The sequence below is a fragment of the Equus przewalskii genome, unplaced genomic scaffold, assembly GCF_037783145.1.
Source record: "Equus przewalskii isolate Varuska unplaced genomic scaffold, EquPr2 ChrUn-5, whole genome shotgun sequence".
Classification (NCBI taxonomy): domain Eukaryota; kingdom Metazoa; phylum Chordata; class Mammalia; order Perissodactyla; family Equidae; genus Equus; species Equus przewalskii.
This window is the reverse complement of record NW_027228753.1, coordinates 498,138-521,053: the sequence shown is the minus strand read 5'-3', so window position 1 is coordinate 521,053 and position 22,916 is coordinate 498,138. Positions and strand designations below refer to the sequence as shown.

General features: G+C 44.2%; 1 protein-coding gene across 9 annotated transcripts in view; it reads left to right on the top strand.

Moving 5' to 3' along the window:
• Positions 1–22,916, top strand: part of CUNH1orf226 (chromosome unknown C1orf226 homolog) — a 213,897-nt gene that overhangs the window by 125,915 nt on the left and 65,066 nt on the right. For 6 of the 9 annotated variants that reach the window (XM_070608218.1, XM_070608215.1, XM_070608216.1 and 3 more), the window contains one exon: positions 6,642–6,715. In XM_070608218.1, the coding sequence (XP_070464319.1) occupies positions 6,642–6,715 (74 nt within the window). The remainder of the gene's footprint in view (positions 1–6,641; positions 6,716–22,916) is intronic. The other 3 variants (XM_070608217.1, XM_070608214.1, XM_070608221.1) reach the window with 1 other exon arrangement.

The following is a 22,916-nucleotide window of genomic DNA, read 5'->3' as shown; positions in this document are numbered from 1 at the left end:
ATAAACCAATAACTTTGTTGGGATCCCTTAAGGCAGCATTCTAGAAAGGCTTCATCATTCTCGTTAACAAATATTTATTGTGTGTCTACCATGTTCAAGGAAGTGGGTAGGATGCATAGGGTTATTAGTCATGGACCTTTTCCAGCAAAATTAATTATTTTTATGGTGCTATATGCATACATAGGTCTATTACAGCTCCTATAAAATTGCATTGTAGTTATTTATCTCTCTCCCATAGGTTGTGAGCATTTAGGGGCAGGGACCGTGTCTTCTCTCAATCCTATTTCACCTGTTTGGGAATGTAGAAGACCAGAGGGAGCAGACTGATGAAAGTAATTATACCCTGAGATGATAATCAGGACAGCTAACAAAAATAGCTAGCACTGATACTGAGCACCTGGCGTTTGCCAGGCCTTGTTTGATGCACTGTACACTTACTAGATTCTCCCAACCATCCTGTGAGGTAGGTACCATTCTTATGCTCATTTTGTAAAGAAGATTGAGCAACCTGCCCAAGAACTCAAGTCCCATCAGTGGTGAAGTCAAGGTTTGAACCATGCCTGTCTTGCTCAAATCCCAAGCGAGTTCTTCCCACTGCCATGTTGCTATGTATGTGTATGAATCTATTCAGGCTCCTTTAGAGAAAAGCTACTTTACAAGAAATGCTTAATTAATTAATCCAAGGTCTCTGACTTCTAGCCTGTACTGTCACTGGGCCATCGCACGGCAGGTAAACTAGTGTCTTGCCCAAAGAAGAGTGTGTTAGTTACTATGGAAACACAGAACTCAGATCTAATTGGGTAAGAAAAGGAGACACTTAGAATTATAGAACCAAAATTTAGGAAAAAGTTTAGAAATGATCTACTCTGATCCCCTAAGTGATTAGATATGGTGACAGAGGACAGGAGAGGCCCAGTGACTGCCCTGAGGCCACCCAGGTAGTTACTGACAGAGCCAGGGCTAAACTTAGTCCAGTCTTCTCTCTACTATGTTATGTTTCTAGGCCTTCTTTATTTTCTGCTAGTTTTAAGACAGGCATAGTAGGAATTGCGTGCACTGTGTGAGGATTTACTAGCACTTCAATTGTGAAATGTGTTTTCTTTATCCATAAGTTGTCCCTGAAGATGGGTGATAGCTATGTTTTCAGGCTAATCCTATTCTATCTGGAAGCGTGGTGAACTTGTCAAGCCAGGTTAATATGGCCTTTGCAAGGCTTTTTTATTTTTAATTTTTGAGAAGTCACCATTGCTGCCTGGAACATGAGTAACGGTGAAGCTGGCAGACTTTGTGATGTACCTACTGGTAATTTCCAGTAGGGATAGGCAAAAATGTCAATGCAAATTCTTCCTCCACTTTGGGTTCCTAGGGAAGGGCTTCAAAGACGCCATATCCATTTCTAGGTTCCAAAAGGAGGTGGATCACTGTGGTAATTATCCCTGACTCTGTTTTCTGTTCTTGGCACTGTTCCAGGCAGACTTACCTCTGAACGAATTCCTTGGGTAATGTTCCCTGCCAGGAGATTTTCAAATCACAAAATGGCTGTAACTTTCCATGGAGGACTTGACGTCTGCACTCATTAGATAAAGGAAAGAGAAGGGCCCTATATCAAGGATGTGCTTACCCCATTCAGTGGTCTTATAAAAAGCATACTCCCGCACCCCCGCTTTACCCGCTCCCTCTGTCAAAAGTGAAGAGCTTCCCGGCAGTGGAGAGTGAAAATCTGATTCATCACCCAGAGGAGCAAAGAGGACATGGGGTCTAGAGGTAGATGAGTTGGATTTTAATTACCACTGGACTTGGTGGCCATGGGGATAAGTAAATTAACTCCTCTGAGCCTCAATGTTTATCTTTAAGGTTGAGATCAATTTTGATAGTGTAAAGGAAGCATTATATAAACATTCTTAAGTGGAAGAAAGGACTTTTTTCCCTTGTCAACTGGGAAATTTCTTGTGAGAATAAAAAATGAAGCAGCTTAGAGATGACTTCCCTATATCTTTCCTTTCTCAGCTTCTCACTTTCTATGTTATTCTAGGTCCTTCAAGAAGCAAATGCCAAGACAGGATTAAATGCCTGTGGGAGAAAATGGGGAGGCATCTGGGAAAGGCTGGGATAGCTGTCAGACTTCAGAGTGGGTCTGCCTCCAAGTGAAGGAGAGAGGAAGGAAGGAAGCAAGGTTGGGTGAAAGTCTCTTAGACTGCAGTGCGGCCCGAGAAAGGTTTGGCAAGGCCGTCAGGGAGTTCTGAAGCCAAAGTCATCTTTGGAGAATTCCTGAGTCTCCTGGGAATGAGTCTGCCTTAGTATCCCCGCACACTCTGTCATTGGCTGGGAATAGCCTATGGGAAGCCAGGCCCCTGCGCAAACACAGTGATGGATTTCAGAATGCAGCAGCTGGAGCTCTTGGTTGGTTAAACTCCCTATAATTGGAGGTCTGTAGGATACATTCTTGTGACCGCATCTTCCTTTCTCCAGAAAATTTTGACTAGCCAATTTAGGAAGCAGAGCCTTCCAAGTTAAGCTACTCTATATCTCATTGACTTTTTGAATTACCTTGGAGTAAGGAATTCATAGAGAAGAAAAAGAAGGGGAGAGGGGATACTGGTGTGGGAGAGAGACGAGTCAATAAACTCTAGTTCAGAGGCTTTCTAAAAGGCTCAGCAATGCCATGAGTGTCTTTAGCAGGCACAAAGCGGACAAGAAGTCAGAGAAGGGAGTTATACATCTACACATACAGAGTTGGGGTAGGGCAGAATGCCTTGCATTTGCCCCTGGGGCATCAGCCTGCTCCACCAGGCAATCCCTCCCCACTCACATTTTTCCCCCATTCCTTTATATTTCCGGAGCCTAGTGCGGAGGAAAATCTTTGTCTCCCTGAGCTCTTAGCTTCGTGGCCTCATTGCTGCCACTGTTGTTAGCGCTAGTGCTCCCAGTGGTGCCGGTGAGGCCCTGCCCGAGCCTGGCCTTGAGGTTGATGGAGGCGGAAGAGCAGCCTCGCTCAGTCCTGCTGGTCCTCATGGACTGTGTGCAGTAAATATGCCTGCGAAGGGCACTCTTTCCCTCGAAGGCGCTCAGGGAGGTGCTGACAGCCTTAGGGAAGCGTCCCTCCTTCTTTCCTGTCCTCTCCCCCACCTCCTCCTTCCCGCTCCCATCTGGACTTGAAATGTCTTGGCATATCTTGGAGACCACAGCCGATTCAGGATAGCAGGTAACAAAACTGGAATTTTCCTCATGCAGCTACCAAGACTCCAAGCCCTTATTTTCAAGCATTTAAAAAAAACCTGACTTCAGGTATAACTTGGAGCTGTGTGTGTTTTCTGAAGACAGTTAAACTGAGTTTGACGGTAATTATCGCTCCGTAATACATCTCGTATCCTATGGTTGAAGCCAACTTTGATTTATAATCCCATAAAGCTAGATTGTTAGTTTTTTCCCCCCGTTTCCCTTCTCATGAAAAAATATTTTCCCTAAAATTTGTTCCATAGAATATTTTTACACAGAAAAGTGAAGAGGGGATGGTTTGTTTGTGGTGTTTCCTTTTTTTCTCTAGGACGTTTGGAAAATAGAGGAGATAGGAGAAAGGATTTCAGAACAAGAGAGAGAGAAGGATGAAGTTGTCCTTGAGTGGACGCGTGGAGCCTCCCTCTGAGTTAAGCTGTTGGTGATACTGCATCGACTCTCAGTTGGACGAGTCCCCACCCCGTCTGAAAATCAGGGAGTTTGGTTCCAGTCTCACTGGGCTATTAACTAGGGGGGCACCTTGCTCAAGACACTGCACTGCTCAGGGTCTTACTTGAAAGATGATGGGGTAGGAAGGGTATTGAGTGTGTGGGTAGGAAGAGTGGAGACCCTTTAGTTGTAAAGTTCTTGGATTATCATTCAGGCGGTGAGGAGATTGGGTTAGAAAGCTCCAACCATATTCGCCTTAGGTTCTTGAATAACTGAACCATTGGTGAGTCCCCTCTACCCCCCAACCCTTTGACTTATCATGATAATTTTCTGATCCCTTCTTAGATTTGATAGACTCATCCAAGGATTAGTCTGAGACTTTTAAAGGGACAGGACTGGATTTTAATGGGATTTTCAGAAAAGGAAAATACTTGAAAAGTGGTTTCTGGGTATTGTGAGGATAGTCTATACGGATGCTGGTACCTCATTTAAAAGTAAAGTATTTTCTGCCTGCTGCGGACCCTTCTGTTGAACTAACACAAGGGGCCCTGGGAGCCTGGTCTCTCCAACCTCCTATTCAGGTCTTCCGGAGAAAGAAAATAGTTGTTCTGTGTTATTTTGCCTCATTATTCTTTCCTTTTGATGAATGTATTAGTTACAGGAAGAGTCTTGCCCAGATCGCCTCTGATAACGGAGGCTTATTTCCAGGCTGGGAGGAGACGTGGGCTGACAGGTGATGCCTCTGCTTCCTCAGCGGTGCCGTCAGTTGAGTGGAGAGATGCAAGGCTGGTCACAAAAACCGCCTACCATTCCTGGGGCTTGGCCTAGGCTCAGTCTAGGACTTGATATTCTCCAAAGACAGGTAGAATTTGATTGGGTAGAATTGGGTCTTTTCATCCTGGAGCTCAGCGACTGGGCAGATCTGTGCCAGCCCCTCTGGGGCACTTGACCTCCCGCATGGACAGCCAGGTGCTGATCCTGAGCCCAGTCAGTAAAGGCCAGCTTAGCAAGGTTGGTGTCATCAGATGCCCTCAGCATAAACCAAATCAACTACACTCAGAAAGAACCCTTTTCCAGGCTGCTTTCCTCAGAAAGGGGCCAGGGATGTGGCAGCTTCTCAGTTTCATGGCCTTTTTGGTGCCCTGAGTTACTTCCTCCGCTGTTAACTGTGAAAATCACAGCAGAGCAGCAAGGACTCTTATGAGCAGACTTTCCTAATAATAAGACGGGAAAACTGAGGCTCAATTCCCCCAGGAGCAGAGCAGCCTCTGCTGTTACCCCTCCAAGTGTTTCATTCATAGCAGCCATTTATTGACTAACACCGAGAGTGGGCCCTGGCCGGGGACAGTGGTAAATGGATTGTAGTCAGTTGACTGTCTTTAGAGGGTCAGGGGACCTCCATCCCCACCCCCCTGTGCCAGGCCTGAGACTCCAGAGGAGGATGCTGTGTGGGAAAGAGATCCTCCTGTTGGGGGTTTCAGCTGAACCTTTCTTTGGTGTAGAACAGTGGCTCTCAACCCTAGGGTCTCATCAGAATCACCTGAAGTGTTTGTTAAAGCTGCAGGTTACCGGGCCTCACCTTAGACCAATTGTATGAGTGACTCCAAAGAGGTGGAGCCCTGGCATCTGGAGTTTAAAAAAATGTACAAACCAGACTTTCGTTTTTGGGAAGGTGGGATAGATGCATTTTCCCTATTCCTCCTGCTAATGTACAATTGAACAACCCTGGCCGTTATCTATAAAAGAAACATAAGATTCCGAGAGGTGGAAGAAGGCAGACTGGCTGGGGACCCAAGGAATCACGTAACTGTGAGTTCCCTGGGTGTTCTTTTCACCTCATATATCCCGGACTTGGAGCTGAAGGAGGCAGCAACCCAGATACGGCAGAGGGAGCGCTATAGATGTCCCAATGAAAGCCTGCTCTCTGTCAGGCCAGAGGAGGAGGACAGGGGAAGCCTAGCAAGGCAGAAAAGTTACTGACAATAACCACTCTCTTCCAGCCAAACACACAGGAAAACTGCCCCCCACTCCCACCCAGGCCAGCACAGGCTGAGTGGGGAGCCTAGACTTCCCCCTTACCAGGATCCTGTAACAAGGTGCCCCACCGTCCCCACCGAGATGGGAATTTCAGCCCTGCTGTTAACGAGCACCCCACACCCCTATTCTCTCTTTCATGGCGAGATGAGTGTGTTTTTCCCCAGTTGTCCTGGACAGCACTGCCTCTGTGACAAGGCCAGTGAAGGTGAAGCAGGATTCTCTGTCCCTGCACCTGTGGGTGGGACCTGAGGGCATGTGGTAGCTGCTGATCCCATTGCTTCCCCAACACATTGGGGTGCTACTCACTTGATCGAGCATCTGGCGTCTCCAGTACTGCCCTTGAATTCTCTCTCTCCCCACCCTTCATTCCCATTCCTGTCTTCATCCCCAGCTGCTCAGGGGTCTCCTCTGTGTTCACAGTAGTTAGGTTCACAGCCAGAGTGAATATCCTCTTGTGGGTAACTGCAGATATACTAGTTAACTTGCCAGGCTTGTGTCCAGGCTTCCCCTACCTATTAAGGGAGAGAGGAAGGGGTCTGCATTTCTTGTGCATTTAACAGCATCATTCACAGCCTCTTTGCCCCCTTTTCCCTTTTGTTCCTCTTGCTTCTCCTACTTCTCTGGAGTAATGTATAATCTGTTTTTTTCTTGGCGATTTCTCCGTGAAATCCTAGTTTATTGTCGGCCTGTGGTCCCCTGAGGCTGCCTTGGCTCCTATCTACCCTGTGCTCCCTAGAGAGATACTCTCCTAAAGTGCTTGAAGGAAACTGATCAGACCAGACATGACATTTTCCACTTGTCCTTTTGGAGCAATCAACTCTAGGCCTCTTAGAGGGAACAAGTCAGACCGGGAGCAAAGGCATGTGTTTGCATAAGCATTAGTCACTCAACGTGTGCCCTGGTTCTGTAGCGGAGGACAAGCCTAACTTATTCATTTACAGCTTTTTTTATTGCAGAAAAAGGAGTGGACATGGGATGAGAGCAAGATGCTGGTGATGCAGGACCCTATCTACAGGTAAGAGTCCAGTGCCATGCTCGGGAGGGTCCCTGAGCCCCAGGGCCCACCTGTCGTCTCCTGGAGCCATCTGTCGGGCTGGTGGATCGAGACATATTAAAATAAATTTCTACTGCTTCTCTCTTCTGAGACGTGTTGTTTCTGTAGATGTAAGTAGAAGAAGCAAATCTACTTTATCTTTAGGATTGAAAGGAAAATTCCTATGCTCAATTGCACTAAGGGAACTATGAAGGATTTCTGCTTGGAGTTTAATCCAAATCTTTCAGTTGTAATTTGAGACCTTTTCATTTTGTGTTAGTTTTGTCTTAACTGAAATTTCGTAGTTGCGTATATGTTGGTCAGAGAGAGAGAGCTGGGTTTTTCCATCACCCTATGCTTATGATTTCCCACGGTTGTTGTCTGTTCCACCTTTCTGCCCCTTCAGAAATTGAGTGTAGGTAAAGGGTTTGTGATCATCTGGGAAAGGAGAAAGTCACCAATAGAAGCCCCAGAAACTGTTTTCACAATGAGACTGGTATGATTCCTATAGAGATTAGATGACCTCCATCCATGTGCCAGAGAAATGCCCCATAGCTTGGGCCATACAGAAGGCCAGGGCCCTCCTGGGACTCATGGCAGGACTTTGAGTCACTGGCGTCATTCTTCTGTCCTGCATCTCTGCTAATCAAGCCCTACCCTACCCCCTTCCTGTTTTCTTCACTGCGAGAATGGGTGTCGCCTATGCTTTTGGGATTTGGGGAACTGAGATTTAAGTTTTGATTTTGTCTCCTCTCACATTACTTGCCTTGGGTGACAAAATGGATCAGGGCTGGGACTTAACTGAGCAGCTGGCAGCATGGTGGCCCTACCTTCTAGTCAAAGAGGAGATGCCTTTGAAATGGAATTTCCATTCATTCAAACAAATAACACATAGTAACATACTCATGGCCAGGTATGTGCTAGGGAATTTAGTAGATGACTAAAATGAGTTAGTCATGGTCCCTTGTTCTCAGGGAGTTTTAGTCTAGTAGGGAAATGGAGTCCTAGAAAAATCACTGTGGTACAAGACAGTGTGTCTGACAAAAGGAATTTCTTCCTCTGTGTTCCTGTTGAACTTTTTAATCTTGGTTGAAATTGTTGTTATAGTGTGTTACCATTACTTTAAAAGAAAGGTCAGTTTTTTTGTCACTAGACTCTGACGCTCTTGAGGGGAAGAACTATGCCCAACTCACTTGTATTTCAGTGCCGAGCCTGTGTCTGGCTATGTGAGGCATTTAATAAATGTGTGATGGGTGGATGGATAAATGTATTGAATTAATATCTGAAAATTAACGTAAGTGTTATGGTGACTCACAGGAGGGAATCATCACTTTCTACTTGAGTGATAAGGAAAGGCTTCAGGAAGCAGATTGCATCAGAACTGAGTTTGAAGGATGTGACTGGACCAACCCTTATCATTTGCATGTAGTAAAATTAAGAGTTTTTTGCCCCGTGACTGAATTGTTAAGTTCCTGTGCTCTGACGCAGCAGCCCAGGGTTTTGCCGGTTTGGATCCTGGGTGTGGACCTAGCACTGCTCGTCAACATGCTGAGGCGGCGTCCCACATGCCACAACCAGAAGGACTCACAACTAAAATGTACAACTATGTACCGGGGGGCTTTGGGGAGAAGAAGAAAAACAAGAGTTTCTCAGTTTTCTGGTTTTGTTTTTTACGGTGGCATCACATATGTACAAAAGCGACCTCTGGTTATGAATCTGAATCTGACCTTTTCCTGGTGGAAAGGAAGGACTTTCTCCCAAGTTTTAACATATACCAAGCAAGCTGTTGATTTTATTTATTTTTCTATAACAACTCTATTGAGGCATAATTGACGTACAAAAGTAGACCATATTTAAAGTGAGTAATTTGGTAAGTTTTGACATATGTATACACTTCTAAAACCATCACCTCAATCAAGATGATGAGCAAATGTCACCCCTGAAAGTTTCCCTGTGCCCAGCTATAGTCTTTTTCTCACATCGCCCTGCTCCGTCTCCCTCCCTCGTGCCCCCCACAGCCCCAGGCAACTACTGATCTCCCTTCTGTTATTATTGATGAGTTTCTGCTTTCTTGAATTTTGTAGAAATAGAATCATACAGTATAACGTTTTTTTTGGCCTGGCTTCTTTCATTCATCGTAATTCTTTTAAGATTCATTCCTTGGCATTGCGTGTATCAATAGCTTATTCCTTTTTGTTCCTGAATAGTATTCCATTGTATGAGTATAACACAATTTGAATAGCCATTCCCAGGTTGATGTACATTTTGGTGGTTTCCAGTTTTTGGATATTACAATGAAAGCTTCGAAGTCATTTCCACGTCTTTGTATGGACATGAGCTTTCATTTTTCTTTGGTAAATATCCAGGAGTAGGATGACTGACTATATGGTAGGTGTATGTTTAACTTTTTACAAAACTGCCAAAGTGTTTTCCAAAGTGGTTGTACAACTACTAGTGTTTGAGAGTTCCAGTTCCTTTACGTCTTTGCCAACATCTAGTATCATCAGTCTTTTTAATTTTAGCCCTTCAAAAAGGTATGTAGCCAGCCCTGGTGGTCTAGTGGTTAAGCTAGACCACCACTGCCGAGGCCCGGGTTTATTTCCTTGTAGGAGACAGTCCTGTCGGTTGTCATACTGCGGCAGCTGCTTGTTGCTCTGATGCTGAAATCTATGCCACCTGTACTTTAAATAGCAGCAGGATCACCCATGGTGGACAGGTTTCAGCAGAGTTTCCAGACTAAGATGGACTAGGAAGAAGGACCAGGCCACCCACTTCCGAAAAAATTGTCTATGAAAACTGTATGAATAGCAGAGGTACACTGTTTGATATAGCGCTGGAAGATGAGAAGATGCTGCAAAAAGACCGGGCAGGATTCTGCTCTGCTGTATGCAGGGTCACTAGGAGTCAGAGTTGACTCCATGGCACTAACAACAAAATAGATGTATGTTAGTATCTCGTTGTGGTTTTAATTTGCATTTTCCTAATAACTAACTAATGATGTTGAGCATTCTTTTCATCTTATATGCCATTTGTACATCTTTTGTGAAGTTTCTGTTCAAATCTGTAGCCCATTTTTAATTGGGCTGTTTTGTTTTCTTATTGAATTTTGAGAGTTCTTTATATATTTTGGATACATGTCCTTTATCAGGTATATGTTTTGCAAATATTTTCTCCAAGTCTGGCTTGTCTTTTTTCTTAACGTCTTTGGAAGAGCAGAAGTTTTAAATTTTGATGAAGTCCAAATTACCGTTTTTTTAATTTTATGGATTGTGCTTTTGGTGTCATATCTAAGAAATCTTTGCCTAACTCAAGGTCACAAAGATTTTCTTCTTGTTCACTTCTGGAAGTGTCATAGTTTTAGGCTTCACATTTAGGTGTAAGATCTATTTTGATTCAATTTTTTATGTGATAAGAGGGATAGCTCAAAGTTCTTTTTTTTGCACATGAATCTTGAAAAGACTGTTCTCTGTCCGCTGAAGAACCTTTGCACCTTTGTCAAAAATCAGTTATCCATATCTGTATGATCTATTTCAGGACTCTTTATTCTGTCCCATTCGTCACTGTCTATCTTGACACTGGTACCACAGTGTCTTGATTACTGTAGCTTAATAATAATTCTTGAAATCAGGCAGTCTTAGTCTTCCAACTTTGTTTTTCTTTTTCAGAGATTTCTTTCAATTGGTATCAGTATGCGATATCTTTTTTCATTCATTCACTTTTAAGAAGAGGTATGGTTTTCTTTTTTCTTTTTTCCTGTAAGGAAGATTGTCACTTAGCTAATGTCTATGCTAATCTTCCTCTACTTTATGTGGGATGCCGCCATAGCATGGCTTGATGAGCAGTGCTAGGTCTGCACCCATGAACCCCAGGCTGCTGAAGCAGAGCACGCAAACTTAACCACTATGCCACTGAGCCGGCCCCAGGATATGGTTTCTAACGGCGGGGGGAGGTTGGGCATCAAAGAGATTTTAAATTCTAAAGTGAATTTTTCTTTGGGCAACTCCCTCTACCCCCAAAATAACCCCACACAGCAGGCTTTCTGGCTGTCGATGTCTTGCAGATATCTTCTTAATCTCTGAAGATTCAGCAAGCTGCATTTATGAACAAAGGGAATAAGTTTAGCCAGTGTTGCTCCAGTCTCCCTGGTACTACTTCTTTTCTCATGGATTAAATTTGGTCTGTGTGTGTGTGAATTTGTATATCTATGTGCTATGGGTAGATGAAAGAGGACTTTTTTCTGAACTGTGTGTGTCCTCTTCTATCATCAATAAGAACGTTTATCATCATGATAATATGGTAACATTTACAAATGGGTACAATTATTTTTCTGCCCTTAAGGGACCAGTCAGTTTGATTCGGTAGCGCTGCTGAAGAATCCCATTGCCTGTGGCTTGTATGAAACGCTGGATTACTGCAGCGGTCACTTTAGGGAAACTCCTTTATGGGAAAATACTCTCTTCTTACTCAAAAGAAATACCTTTACCGCATCAGTAATGAGGTTTTTAGTTTTTATTAGGACAGATTTCAAATTTAAATCTTCTGCATCTCTCACATAGAATAACAGAATCATCGTTGCTTTTTAAAATTGTGGTGAAATATATATAAAATAAAATTTACTGTTTTAACTATTTTTAAGTGTACAGATCAGTGGCATTAATTACATTCACAGTGCTGTGCAACCATTGCCATTATCTGTTTCCAAAACTTTGACATCACTCTAGACAGGTAACTGTGTGCAGTAAGCAGACTCCTTCTTCCCCTCCCTGAGCCTTCGGTAACCTCTAAAATCATGAAATTTTAAGAGGTGAAAAGCCCCATGGTGAACATCTCATCCAGTTTCCCCTCCATTACAGGATGCTTCTGTCTCTCTGAAAGGATTTGCTATTACAGAGTTCTTCACTAAGTGAAGGCAAATATGTAATTTTTGTCCATTTATCCTAACTCTCTTCTCTGGAGCGACAAATATGTAGATCTTATTTCTCTCAAGTTCCTGAAGCAATTCTTCGTTATATTTTTTCTAGACTTCCTAATGTCAGAACACAATGTTTCCTCTTAAAATATGTTAGAATTTAACACAGTATCCCAGATGCTATCTTATCAGTGTAAAATATAGAAACACAATTTTACCCTCGCGACATAGAGTTTTGCGTTCATCTTTTTAAGAATTAGATCATGCTACAGTTTGCTTATTTGTTTAATAAACTGTGTTAGGTCCTAAGTCATGGTGGGTTTATTATCTAGAATCCTTAAGATATTCACAGCAATTGCTTTTCATCTAGATATTTTACTCATTCCTTATTTTTCTGGTTTTATTTTTTAGCATAAATACAGGACTTTACGTATGTCAATGTTAAATTAGATATTATTCATTTGAGCCTACTATTCAGAGGTTTTGAATTCTTGTGAATCAGGGTTCAATCAGGGAAGGAGGCAACTATGAATGTTAATGGCATAAGAAATTTCTTATAGGATTTAGACCTATACAATTGTGGTAGAAGTTGGGGTGTACGAGGTTCAAAATAGATCAGAAAAGTCATTAGTCAACCCTGGTGTGGGCCGTAAGTCAGAGTTTGCAGGATGATGGGTGCATCCGCATCCGCATTTGCAGGATAGTAGGAGCTGCAGAGGGGATGGGCGCAGATGTCTATAGAAGGCTGTTGACTCTTCATGGCTGCTGCCTTTGTGTGTGCATGGAAACTTCTGATCATAGGCCTGGGTTTGCTGCCCCTCAGCAGGACTGACAGTTAATGGAGAACCGGATACGGAGCACAGAAGAGAAAGGACAAATCGCAACTCACTGGCCCTTCCTTGTCCATCCCTTCCCGCCTCTAACCGATGCTGACCTTCGGAGCATAATAGCTGCTGCTTCATTCCCACCTCCCAAATCTCCCACAGATTTCTCTTGTGAGCAGTCCGAAACTGCAGCCCTCCAGGGAAGGGAATGCTGGGATACATAGTCCTAGCGTAGCTGAGTTGACCCTGGTGAAACCATCACACTAGGTTCTAGTAGCCTAGCTGTCCCTCTTAGTTTTCTGTTAAGTGGAACTTCAATAAGAATATTTTCATCCAAGTCACTGATGAAGCTATTTAATAGAACAGGGCTAGGCCTAGAAAATGATGACTTCATGTTTTTACTTTTCCTTATTTTGGATTTTACTTCCTTAGCTGACATGCTTATTTTTCCCTTTCTGATTTAAAGGGCATGCTTATATTTAAAAAAAAAAAAGGTTGACTAGCACTGGAGTAGCTATGCCATTAGAGAAGGCACTGTGCTCTTGAACTTCGGTTTCCCTGCCTCGGTGTCTTCTACCTTAGTCTTATTGGGAGCTGATGGAATTAACGCATTTGACTAAATCAGCCCCTAGGAGATTTATGTTCCTTTTACTGGAGATCAGACTGACAAGCAAACAAAAATCCTTTTTTTTAACCAGAAGATGTAAATTAATGGACCTGAAGTCTTCAGGAGCCAGACTGGAAGTAATTCTCCAGCCTTGAGTATAAATGGTCAGACCAGGTAAAGTCCTCATAGGGTTTCCAGCCAGGCCCCAGAAATGTCATTAATTAATGTCCAAGCAGCTGGTGAGATGATTAGAAATTAGGGAAAGTGCATTCCGGTTTTGGCCCTCCGCATTGAGCCACACTTTGATTTTGATCAAGTCAGAGAGAAATTGTTCGGGGCTACCAGGGGAAGGGAGGAAAGGATGCATGGAGAGCTGACGTGTATTGTTGTTCTTTGTGTTGGACACTGGGGAAACAGTGGTTGAACAGTCTGGGTCCAATTGGGAGACAGAACTCACACTATAATTTAACAGGAGATTATAAAGAACTACTAAGCTGTAAGAAAACAGTACCTTTAAGATATAAAGAGCGCTTTTAAGAGTCTTCTAGGACTGCAGGAGAGTACACAAGGAAGGCCGAAGTTGGAGGAGGGACCCCTCCGCAGGCTGGGGTTCAGATCTTGCTGTGGAAGGTGTGTTGCAGCCACTGGATGGCACAGAAGCTCACTGGGTTGCCTAGTTCAGAGCTGGTCCCCAGATACAGGGCAAATAGGAAGCGACCCTCATGGGCCAGGCACAGGAGAACTGCAGCTGGCGGGTGGGCACACAGAGGGAGTTGGGGCATCACCGTGGATGGCAGGCCTGGAACACTCGGAATGTTTTGGGGGAGGGCTGTGGGAACGTGATCACCAGGCCAGGCTGGGAATGCAAGGTCTCCGAGGGACTATGTATTCTAGGTACATGGCTGGGACAGAGCGCCACTGGATGTCCTCATACCCACACTGCTGATCCACTGCAGCAGCCACAACCAGCAAGAAAATCCCTTTCCTCTTGCAATGTCCTTCCATTATACAGAGAAGTTGGAACAACCTCTTACTGTAAAGGAGACATACTTAAAGGAATTCTGTCCATTATCACAAAGCATGTATTGAAAGGGCGAGAAATTGGTCATCAGTGGAAGTGGTAAGCAAGCCGTAGTCCCTCCCCTCCAAGAATCTATAGTCAGATGAGACTTGGCATGTGTTACCGCAATCCTGACACCAACCCCATGCGGTAGACTCTGTCATTCCCATTCTGAAGATGAAGACATTGAGCTGCAGAGATGGTAGATAACTTTTCTGTGATCACATAACAAGTAAACAAGTGGAGAACTGTCTGGCTCCCGTATTGTTGTCCTTTCTATTTCACCACTCTGCTCAGTGTTATCCACCTTTCAAAACAAACTCATTTGTTTGCCTTCATATTTAGTTTTAAATCATTTCAAAATGATATATCAAAATGCAGGACATTTTGCAGGACTCACAAAACTAGGTTTTAAGGTGAATGACATGTTTTCTCTCTTGGGGATTAAGAAACCTATTCTGTGGTATTTGGGGAAATCAATGACCCTGTGCAGTGTGTTTCACTTAGTTAACAATCAAGAGTTTAAATAGATCAAGCCAGACAAAGTTAAAGAAAGATGAGTATCCTCAGGTTCAGAAAGCACATCAAATTACAAGCAAGGTAAATAAAAAGAAATTGGTTCTTAAACTCTAGACTCATAGTAATAAAACTACAGAATGTCGGAGACAAAGATTTTCAAACAATCTGGAGGGGAAAAATATGTTGCCTACGAAGGAACACAATTAGGCTCATAGTGCAATTGGAAAGCAGAAGAAACTATCTTGAAGAATGTGGTGAGTCAAGTTAAGTACTGAAGCTTAGAATGGACTCTAATACCTTCTTCTTATGCAAGTAAGATAGAAAAAATCGTAGGCAGCATTTCTAAAGACTTGGAAATAAATGAAAAGGGCATCCATTCTGAAGGAGAATGAGTAGTTCAGATCAAGGAGAAGAAAGACAGAAGAAAGGTTGTTGTTTATGAGATGGAATATGTAGTGACTCCCGCAGAGCAGTGTCATTAGGGAGGTGGAGGCAGAGTCCACTAGTCACTTGGTATGAAAGGAGAACCATGGTACGGCGAATTGGAACTTGGCAGTGGGATCAAACAATCAGGGGTTTTAAAAAGAGGAGATAGTCAAGCCTTTATAAAGGGAGAAGGGAAAGTCCCACGGGGATTAAGATAGAAGGTTTTTACAATGTGTTTAATTTTTAAGCATTATTTTTTTTGAAATGGAATTAGATACTCTCCTAACCTAGGATATGTAGATAGAAAAGACAGAATAATTAGGAGAAAAGACAGAATGTATCGTAATTAGTTGCTCACTTGTTTTTTAGAGCCAAAAAAGCTCTCTCAGGATTCTTAACCATGTCTCTCTAAAATCCACGCTTCCCCTCCAAAATCAGGTAGAGACCTCCCAGATAGAGATGGTCCTACTCCATAACCTCCCTTCCTTCAAACTTCCACATACCCACATCCCCAACTCCAACCCTGGCATGCGTTCCCTTCAGTTCACTGTCAGTAGATTTGGAAGGGGACTGAGGTACCAAGGGTCCTGAAACATCAGAGAAGGATGAGCAGACCTGGAGCTGAAGCTATGTCTTTGCTTTTGATGCACAAGTGTCTCATTTGCTCTCTCTGATTTACAAGGGGTGGGGTGACTGTCTGTATCTTCCCGTATTATTTCTGTAAGGATGAATGTCTTCTCCAGTCTCCCATTGTGTGAGGTTCTTGAGGGACCCCTGCCACACTGGGAAGATTGATAACCAGGAATCTAGAGGCAGCCCAGCCTATAGATCTCTCTTTAACTTCTCATTTAATTTCTGGGCCAGCCTATCTGAAGGATATGAATGTCCATCACTCTAGTCGTGAGTAATGTTTCATGTAGAATTGATGTTTTTTATTCTCTCCAGCTTCAAAACCTTTCATACACAGTGCCTTTTCATACATATACTTGAGTAGGAATTACTCATCCAATTTTATGCGTGGAGAAACTTATGAACTAAGAAGGGGAAGGAAATATCATTCATGCTCTCTGGCTTCAGTTAGTTCCTCAGGGCTGCTCTGTAATCCTTATTTGCCCCTGGTAGAAATTGCATTCACTAATGTACCAAGCCCTTTTCATCCTCTTCGACCTGTCAACTCTGTACATCCTTGCTGTCCTTGGATGACCCCCGTCGTCTGTGAGGTTCCTCAGCTTTCTTTCTCCCCTTCAGCAAATCTTCGTGTCATTGCCTGAGTCACTCTGTCCCCTGCTCTCTGTGTTCTGGACCCATTTTCACTTGTTTCTTCAGCATCATGAGCCATTACCTATCCTTCCCTCAGTCACTCGATCTGTCGCTTTCCGTGGATGGTTCCTCTCTGGTTCAGCTCTCTCCTATCCTGAAACAGCCTCCCTCCACCCTTCTAACCCCACTCAAGAGCACATCTCTGCCAGCTCTTGGCTCCCTCCCACAGCTCTGGGTATGTCTTTGCCAGTGCCCACCCCTCTGCGGTTCCTCGTGGTCTGACTTTGATTAGCAAAGAAGAGAAGTGTCTCAGAAATGGCTCCCACCATGTGTGTTGGGCATGCTCTCTGCATCTCCAGGTACGCCAGCGTTTCCTAGGTTCTTCTGCAGTACCGCCCCTCCCACTTCTCTTGTTTCTCCTCTTATTTCAGGTTTTTCTGCCTCCCAATTCTCTTGTTTGCTTTCAACCCCACATACTTATATGCATTCTTTATCTTTCCTTTTGAAAAGCAAGTTGTGCACTTTCATCTGTATACCTCTTTATAGGCTGACAAAGTCCCTTGTGCTTAGGAAGTCTCAGTGAACACCTGCGATGGACTGTGGGTCTCCGTCAGGGAACTGCTGACCCACAATTCATTCAAGGCCTCAAGGCTCTATGTCACATGCACATGTTAGCACACATGTCCAAGACCTTTCTTGTCCTCTCTCCTTCCTCCTTCTCTTTCGTCTCTTCTGCTCAAGATTCATCGTATGCCCCTGTGTAGAAAGCACCAGGAATGCAAAGACAGATAAGGTGTAGCCCATCTCCTCAAGGCCCTGAGCGTGACTCCTACTTTCTATGATTATTTTCAGATAAGCGTTCAGGGGAATATGATTGAAGCATAAGTTTTGAAATGACCAAATAATACATGCTTGTTACTAAAGTAGTGAAGAAGTTTTATAAGGGAAAAAGTCAAATGCTCTTCCTTCAACACCTGTTCCTTCTAGTACTACTCCGTATGCAAATATACAGACGCTCAGATGTTTCTTCAAAAGCCAATATTATTCTACGTTTAGTTCTACAGTTGGCCTGTTTTTCTCTCACTAATATATCAAGGACTTCCTTCCACATCCGTACTTCCAGACTTCCCATGAAGGCTGTAACACTGAGAGCTCCGAGGGGAAAGTGGTGTTTTAGGAAAACCAGTGTGGCCTGGAATGCAGCGTGCCCCCAAAGTGGAGAGAGTCGCGTCAGCAAGATGTACAAGAGAGAGATTGCCCAGTAATCTGAGGATAATGGGAACACTGGCCAAAAGGTGTGACAGCAATAGAAAGCATGGAAAGGGATCAGTCTGTGAGCTGTTTTAAGCTTGGATCATTCAGACTAGCGACAGTCTGAATATAGAGAGTAAATGAGGCAGAATCATCTTATCTGAGGAGGTTGGGGCAGGGAGAGAAACCCCCAGTGACCTCAGCTTGAAACTTTGGTGGTTTTTGCCCCTTCTGGGGCTTCCTGTCTCCAGTGGATCCCACTTAATTATTAAATTCAATGACATCAAAAGAATGGAAATTTTTGTCATGGTGACTCTAAGTATGAGCTCACAAAAGGCAGCGACCATGCTTGCTTTGTCCGCTCCTGTATTCCTAGTGTCTGGAAGGATTCTTCACATAGTAGGTGCTCAATAAATACTGCACAACAAAGCTAGAAGAGGCTTGATCCACTTGTTTGCTGCGCTATGGTGTTCATTTCAAAAAGGCTGTTAAGTTTCCTTATCCTCCTGGTGGCTGAAAGCACAACCCAAATGAGGCCTGAAGCTGGCCAGAGAGTGAGTAAATGGAAACAGGAGCAAATGGAAGACAGAGCCCCCAGAACAATGGAAGTTAAACTTCTGGCTGAGTCTCTCTGTGCTGGGTCTTAGAGGGCATCTTCTACACTAATAATGATGGAAAATCCAATTAGGCCAAGTTTAAAAAACTTGACATAATTAAACACTGTCTACCAGGGAGGAAATTACCCTGTGAAGGAAGAACCAAGGGAACAGAGAAACCAAGCCTGGTCCCAGTTCTACTAAATGACTGCTGGTTTCTAATTTCATTGCTCTGTGCTTCATTTTCTCCTTCTTCAGTGCATAAAGGAATTGATAGAGAATTTGTGCAAAGCATTGAAAAGTCTCAGATGGGGAAGTGTGTCCAAAATAAAACCAACACTCCCTCCCTTACCTCCTCCCCCGGCTCCCTGGGAGGCACTGGCCTTGGGTGTCCATCAGATGGTCTTGACGTTTTATGGGACACAAATACCTTTGAGAAGCTGGTGAAACTGGATTCTCTCCTGAGAACAATTCACTCTTGTACATACTTGAAAATTTTGAATTTTAGCACAATTCATGGACACTGTAGTTCTGAGGTTCATCAATTCAGAGGTAAGATGCCCCTGGTGCCAGTAGGCATTGTAAGCCATCTTTGAATATTTTGCATCTCAAGCCAGGAAGGTTTGGGGCAGAGCCCGAGCTGGAGCCAGAGGCTACGAGCAGCGCCCACACTCAAATCTGGGACCCCATGTGCTGCTTTTGATTTGCTCCTGAGACAAGGGAGAAACAGATGTTAAGAAGGAAAAGCACAGAGAGTGACATCAGCATCATGGTGGAGTGAGCTCTTCCCTTGGACTCTCCCCTCTAAAATATAGCCAAAAGGACATTCACACACCAGCAGAAGACATACGCACAACCCAAAAGACATCTGAGAGACCCACACAGCCATATGTCTGAAGGTGGTGGTGGGACTGGAGCCTCTGGAGGAAGAGGAGGCTGATCAGCAGGAGCTCCACAGAGAGAGAGGGGCCGGCTGGGGGAGGTGTGCAGCTGAGGAGAGGCGCCTCATCCCAACCTGGCACTCCATCCAGCCCACGATCACCCAGAGCACGGTACAGAGAGAGAGGGTCTGGCTGGGGAAGGTGCACAGCTGAGGAGAGGCGCCCTGTCCCTACCCAGTGCTCCGGCCCCATGATGGCCTGGAGCATGGTGCAGAGAGAGAGGTCGGCTGGGAAAGGTGTGCAGCTGAGGAGAGGCGCCTCATCCCCACCTGGTGCTCCAGCCCCACCATCACCCAGAGCACGGCACAGAGAGAGAGGGTCTGACTGGGGAAGGTGCACAGCTGAGGAGAGGCGCCCTGTCCCCACCCAGTGCTCCAGCCCCATGATCGCCTGGAGCACGGTGCAGAGAGAGAGGGGCCAGCTGGGGGGGTGTGCAGGTGAGGAGAGGTGCCCCATCCTTGCCCAGCACCCCAGCCCCAGGATCACCCAGAACATGGCACAGAGAGAGAAGCAGCAGCTGATGGAGCCCTGTGAGCACCTAGAGCATCACACCGAGAGAGAGGCAGTGGTTGGTGGAGGCATGCAGCTGTAAGAAAGTGCCCCTTCCCCTGCCTGGCACTCCAGTCCTGCCATCGCCCAGAGCTCCTCACAGAGAGAGAAGTGGAGGCTCAGGGAAGCACAGATGAAGGAGAGTACCCCTCCCCCTGCCCAGTGCTCCAGATCTGCCATTGGCTGGAGTATCACACAGTAAGAAGAGCAATCAGTGGCCCAAGCTGGGGAGTCCCTGATTGTGCTGGGCCCAGAATACACAGCACCTAATCCTCACCCAGTGGAGGCACGTGGCAGCTGTGACCAGATAATAACACCATGCACAGGCAAAAATCCACACCATCAAGCAGTATGAGAAAGTATATTAAATCTCCAAACCAGAAGGAAAATGACAAGTACCCAGAAACTAACCCTGAAGACACAGAAATCCATAACTTAAATGACAATTCAAAATAGCTATCATTAAAAAACTGAATGAGTTACAAGAAAACACAGAAAGACAAATTAATGAATTCAGGAGCTTCTTCACACAAAAGAGATTGAAACTATAAAGAAGAACCAATCAGAATTTTTAGAGATGAAAAACACAATGGATGAGATTAAAAAAAAATCTAGACTCCCTAAACAACAAAACTGACAACATAGAAGGCAAAATTAGCAATTTAGAGGACGACTACTACAGAAATACTTCAGAGGCAGGAGAAGAGAGAACTAAGACTAAAAAGAAATGAAGAAGCTCTCAGAGAAATATCTGACTCAATTAGGAAATGCAACATAAGGATTATACGTATTCCAGAGGGGGAAGAGAAGGAGAATGGAGCAGAAAGCTTGTTCAAAGAAATAATGGCAGAGAATTTCCCAAACCTGGGGAAGGAGATGGAAATCCATGTGAACAAGGCTACCAGAATTCCCAACTACGTCAATGTAAAAAGACTTTACTGCAAGGCATATAGTAGTAAAGCTGGCAAAAGTCAATGACAAATAAAAACTACTAAGGGCAGCAAGGCAGAAGAAAATAACTTACAAAGGAACCCCTATCAAGCCAGGAATGTTTATTATTGGCTGTCCTACTGTCGAAGGAGGAAAAAAAATTGTTTGAATGATTAATGGAGCTTATTAGCCCAAGAGGCATTTGTATCTGGGTAGAGGAGTCTTCATATTCAAAACAAAAAATCTTGTATCAGTGGATTTCAGCTCACGTAAGGGGAAAGGATTTACATAGAAGGAGCCCTTATGTTACCTGGGTGTCCCTGGATTCACATGGATATGGTGAAGTTGGCAATAGGGTCTGTGTTTGTATGTAAGAACCATGTAATGGGCCAGGAGAAGAGCCATTGTGTGACCAACCTTAACCCCAAAGGCAAAAAAACGAGACAGTGCTCTTGACCTGGAGCTGATAGCCTCTGTCTGACAAGCCCTTAATGTTAATAGGTAGTCTCTAGGATTGTAGCGGATGTCATAGCCCATCCCACAGTGGCAGCTTGGGCCTTTTGCACTACACACCAGTCCAGACGCTGTGTTGCATTGCTCTGTCCTCCAACCTAGCTGGGTAAGCCCTCTGGGCTCCTTCTTGTGTCTTGGCATAGTTAGGAGGAAGAGAGGTGATGTCCCACCTCTAAGGTATACCCAGTTGTGAGCCGGGGCTTCCTTTCTGGTAGCACAGACCTCAGACTATAGAAGTAAGGATGGCTGGGAGGTCCAGAGGGTTATGCACAGAATTCAGGAAGCATGGGATGAGAAAAGCTGAATTGTCTGCAAGTCCCCACACCCTTTATCAGGAGACCCTGAGACACAGCTGTTGAGGAGTTACAGCCTTTCCCAGTTGCTGGCAGCAGTCATGATGAAACCACAATTAATCGAGGAATTTCTGCCTGTCAAATTCTTATTCATCTTTCAAGATTTATTTTAAATACCATGTCCACCAGGAATTCTTTCCTGATTTCATCCCCAGTTCCACAGTGGGGATCTAATTTCTGTTTCTCTTTTGGACCCCAAGGCTGTACAGCCCTTAAGTTCATCCTTGTATTAGAGTTGTTTATCTGTCTTATATTCTTTAGTAGGAGCTACATTTCATTCATCTTTATATCTGTTTGACAGCTGTCTTGCACGTAATTGTCCTCAATGCATATTTGTTAATAGAATTCTTCTTAAATCTTTGCAAAATTCCCAGGAAGTGAGTACACTCATTCTGTAGACTTTTATCTGGAATTAAATGGATGGATGGATCAATGAACCAACCAACTTGCACACATTTTTTGAGCCCTGAATGTGACCCATATGTGACGGTATTTGGGGAAGGGGACAAAAAATGTTAACGTTAGAACGTATGTTCTCATAGAAGATAAACAGCACACAAATCACTATTCAAAGGCAGCATTGTGGTTGGGAACACTGAGAAACAAGAAGTCAAGTGACCTTGTTCAGCTTTGCTCAGGGGGAGAGCCCAGCATCTCTTCATGCTGTGGGGTGAACCATTAAGGAAGGCTGCCTTTGAAAATATGCCCCTTCTTCCTCAAGTTGGCCAAGGATGCCAGCCCTGTCCTCTGTTATCGCAGTGCAGTTAGCTCTTTGCTTGAAGGGCTGATAGTCTTTTCTGTGGCTTATCTTGGTCTTTGACTTTATCACTTGTCCAATTTGTTGCAGTTTTTACTGGTAATTCATGACTGTCAGAGGGCAGATGGGGGAAATGAAACCATAATAAACAATAAATGTGTTCATCTTGTTTTTAGTAATGGCCCCCATGAAAGGTTTTCTGGAGGGGAAGAGCAAGAAAAGTCTCAGAAGGGCACCCCCTGGTGGACGTGATCTGCACGTGAGCTCATTGTCCCTCATTGTCTCTCATTAGCTCATAATTAATTGTTGAAGATGCTACTGACTGCTGGAGGAGATGGGGTACTGCTGTGTGTTTCCTTCCAGAGTTGGACTGGCCATCCAGGCAGTGGGCCAGTGGTCTGATCTGCCTGTCCTTACACCCAAACACTAAGAAGAAAAAGAAAAAAGTATAGTGTGTGTGCGCGTGTGTATATATCACACACACACACATATACACACACACACATTTATCTTTGTGTGTGTATGTATAGAAGAAATATTTTTATCAAAAGAGCTAAACCCAAATCCCTCCAAACTGCCTTTGTTCACTGATGGGAAGGACAAAGCCCTAAGGAAACAATTAAGCCTGTCAGATGCCTTAGCTGACAAAGAGGAATTTGACAAGCTAAATGTGAGAGACAAACTGCAA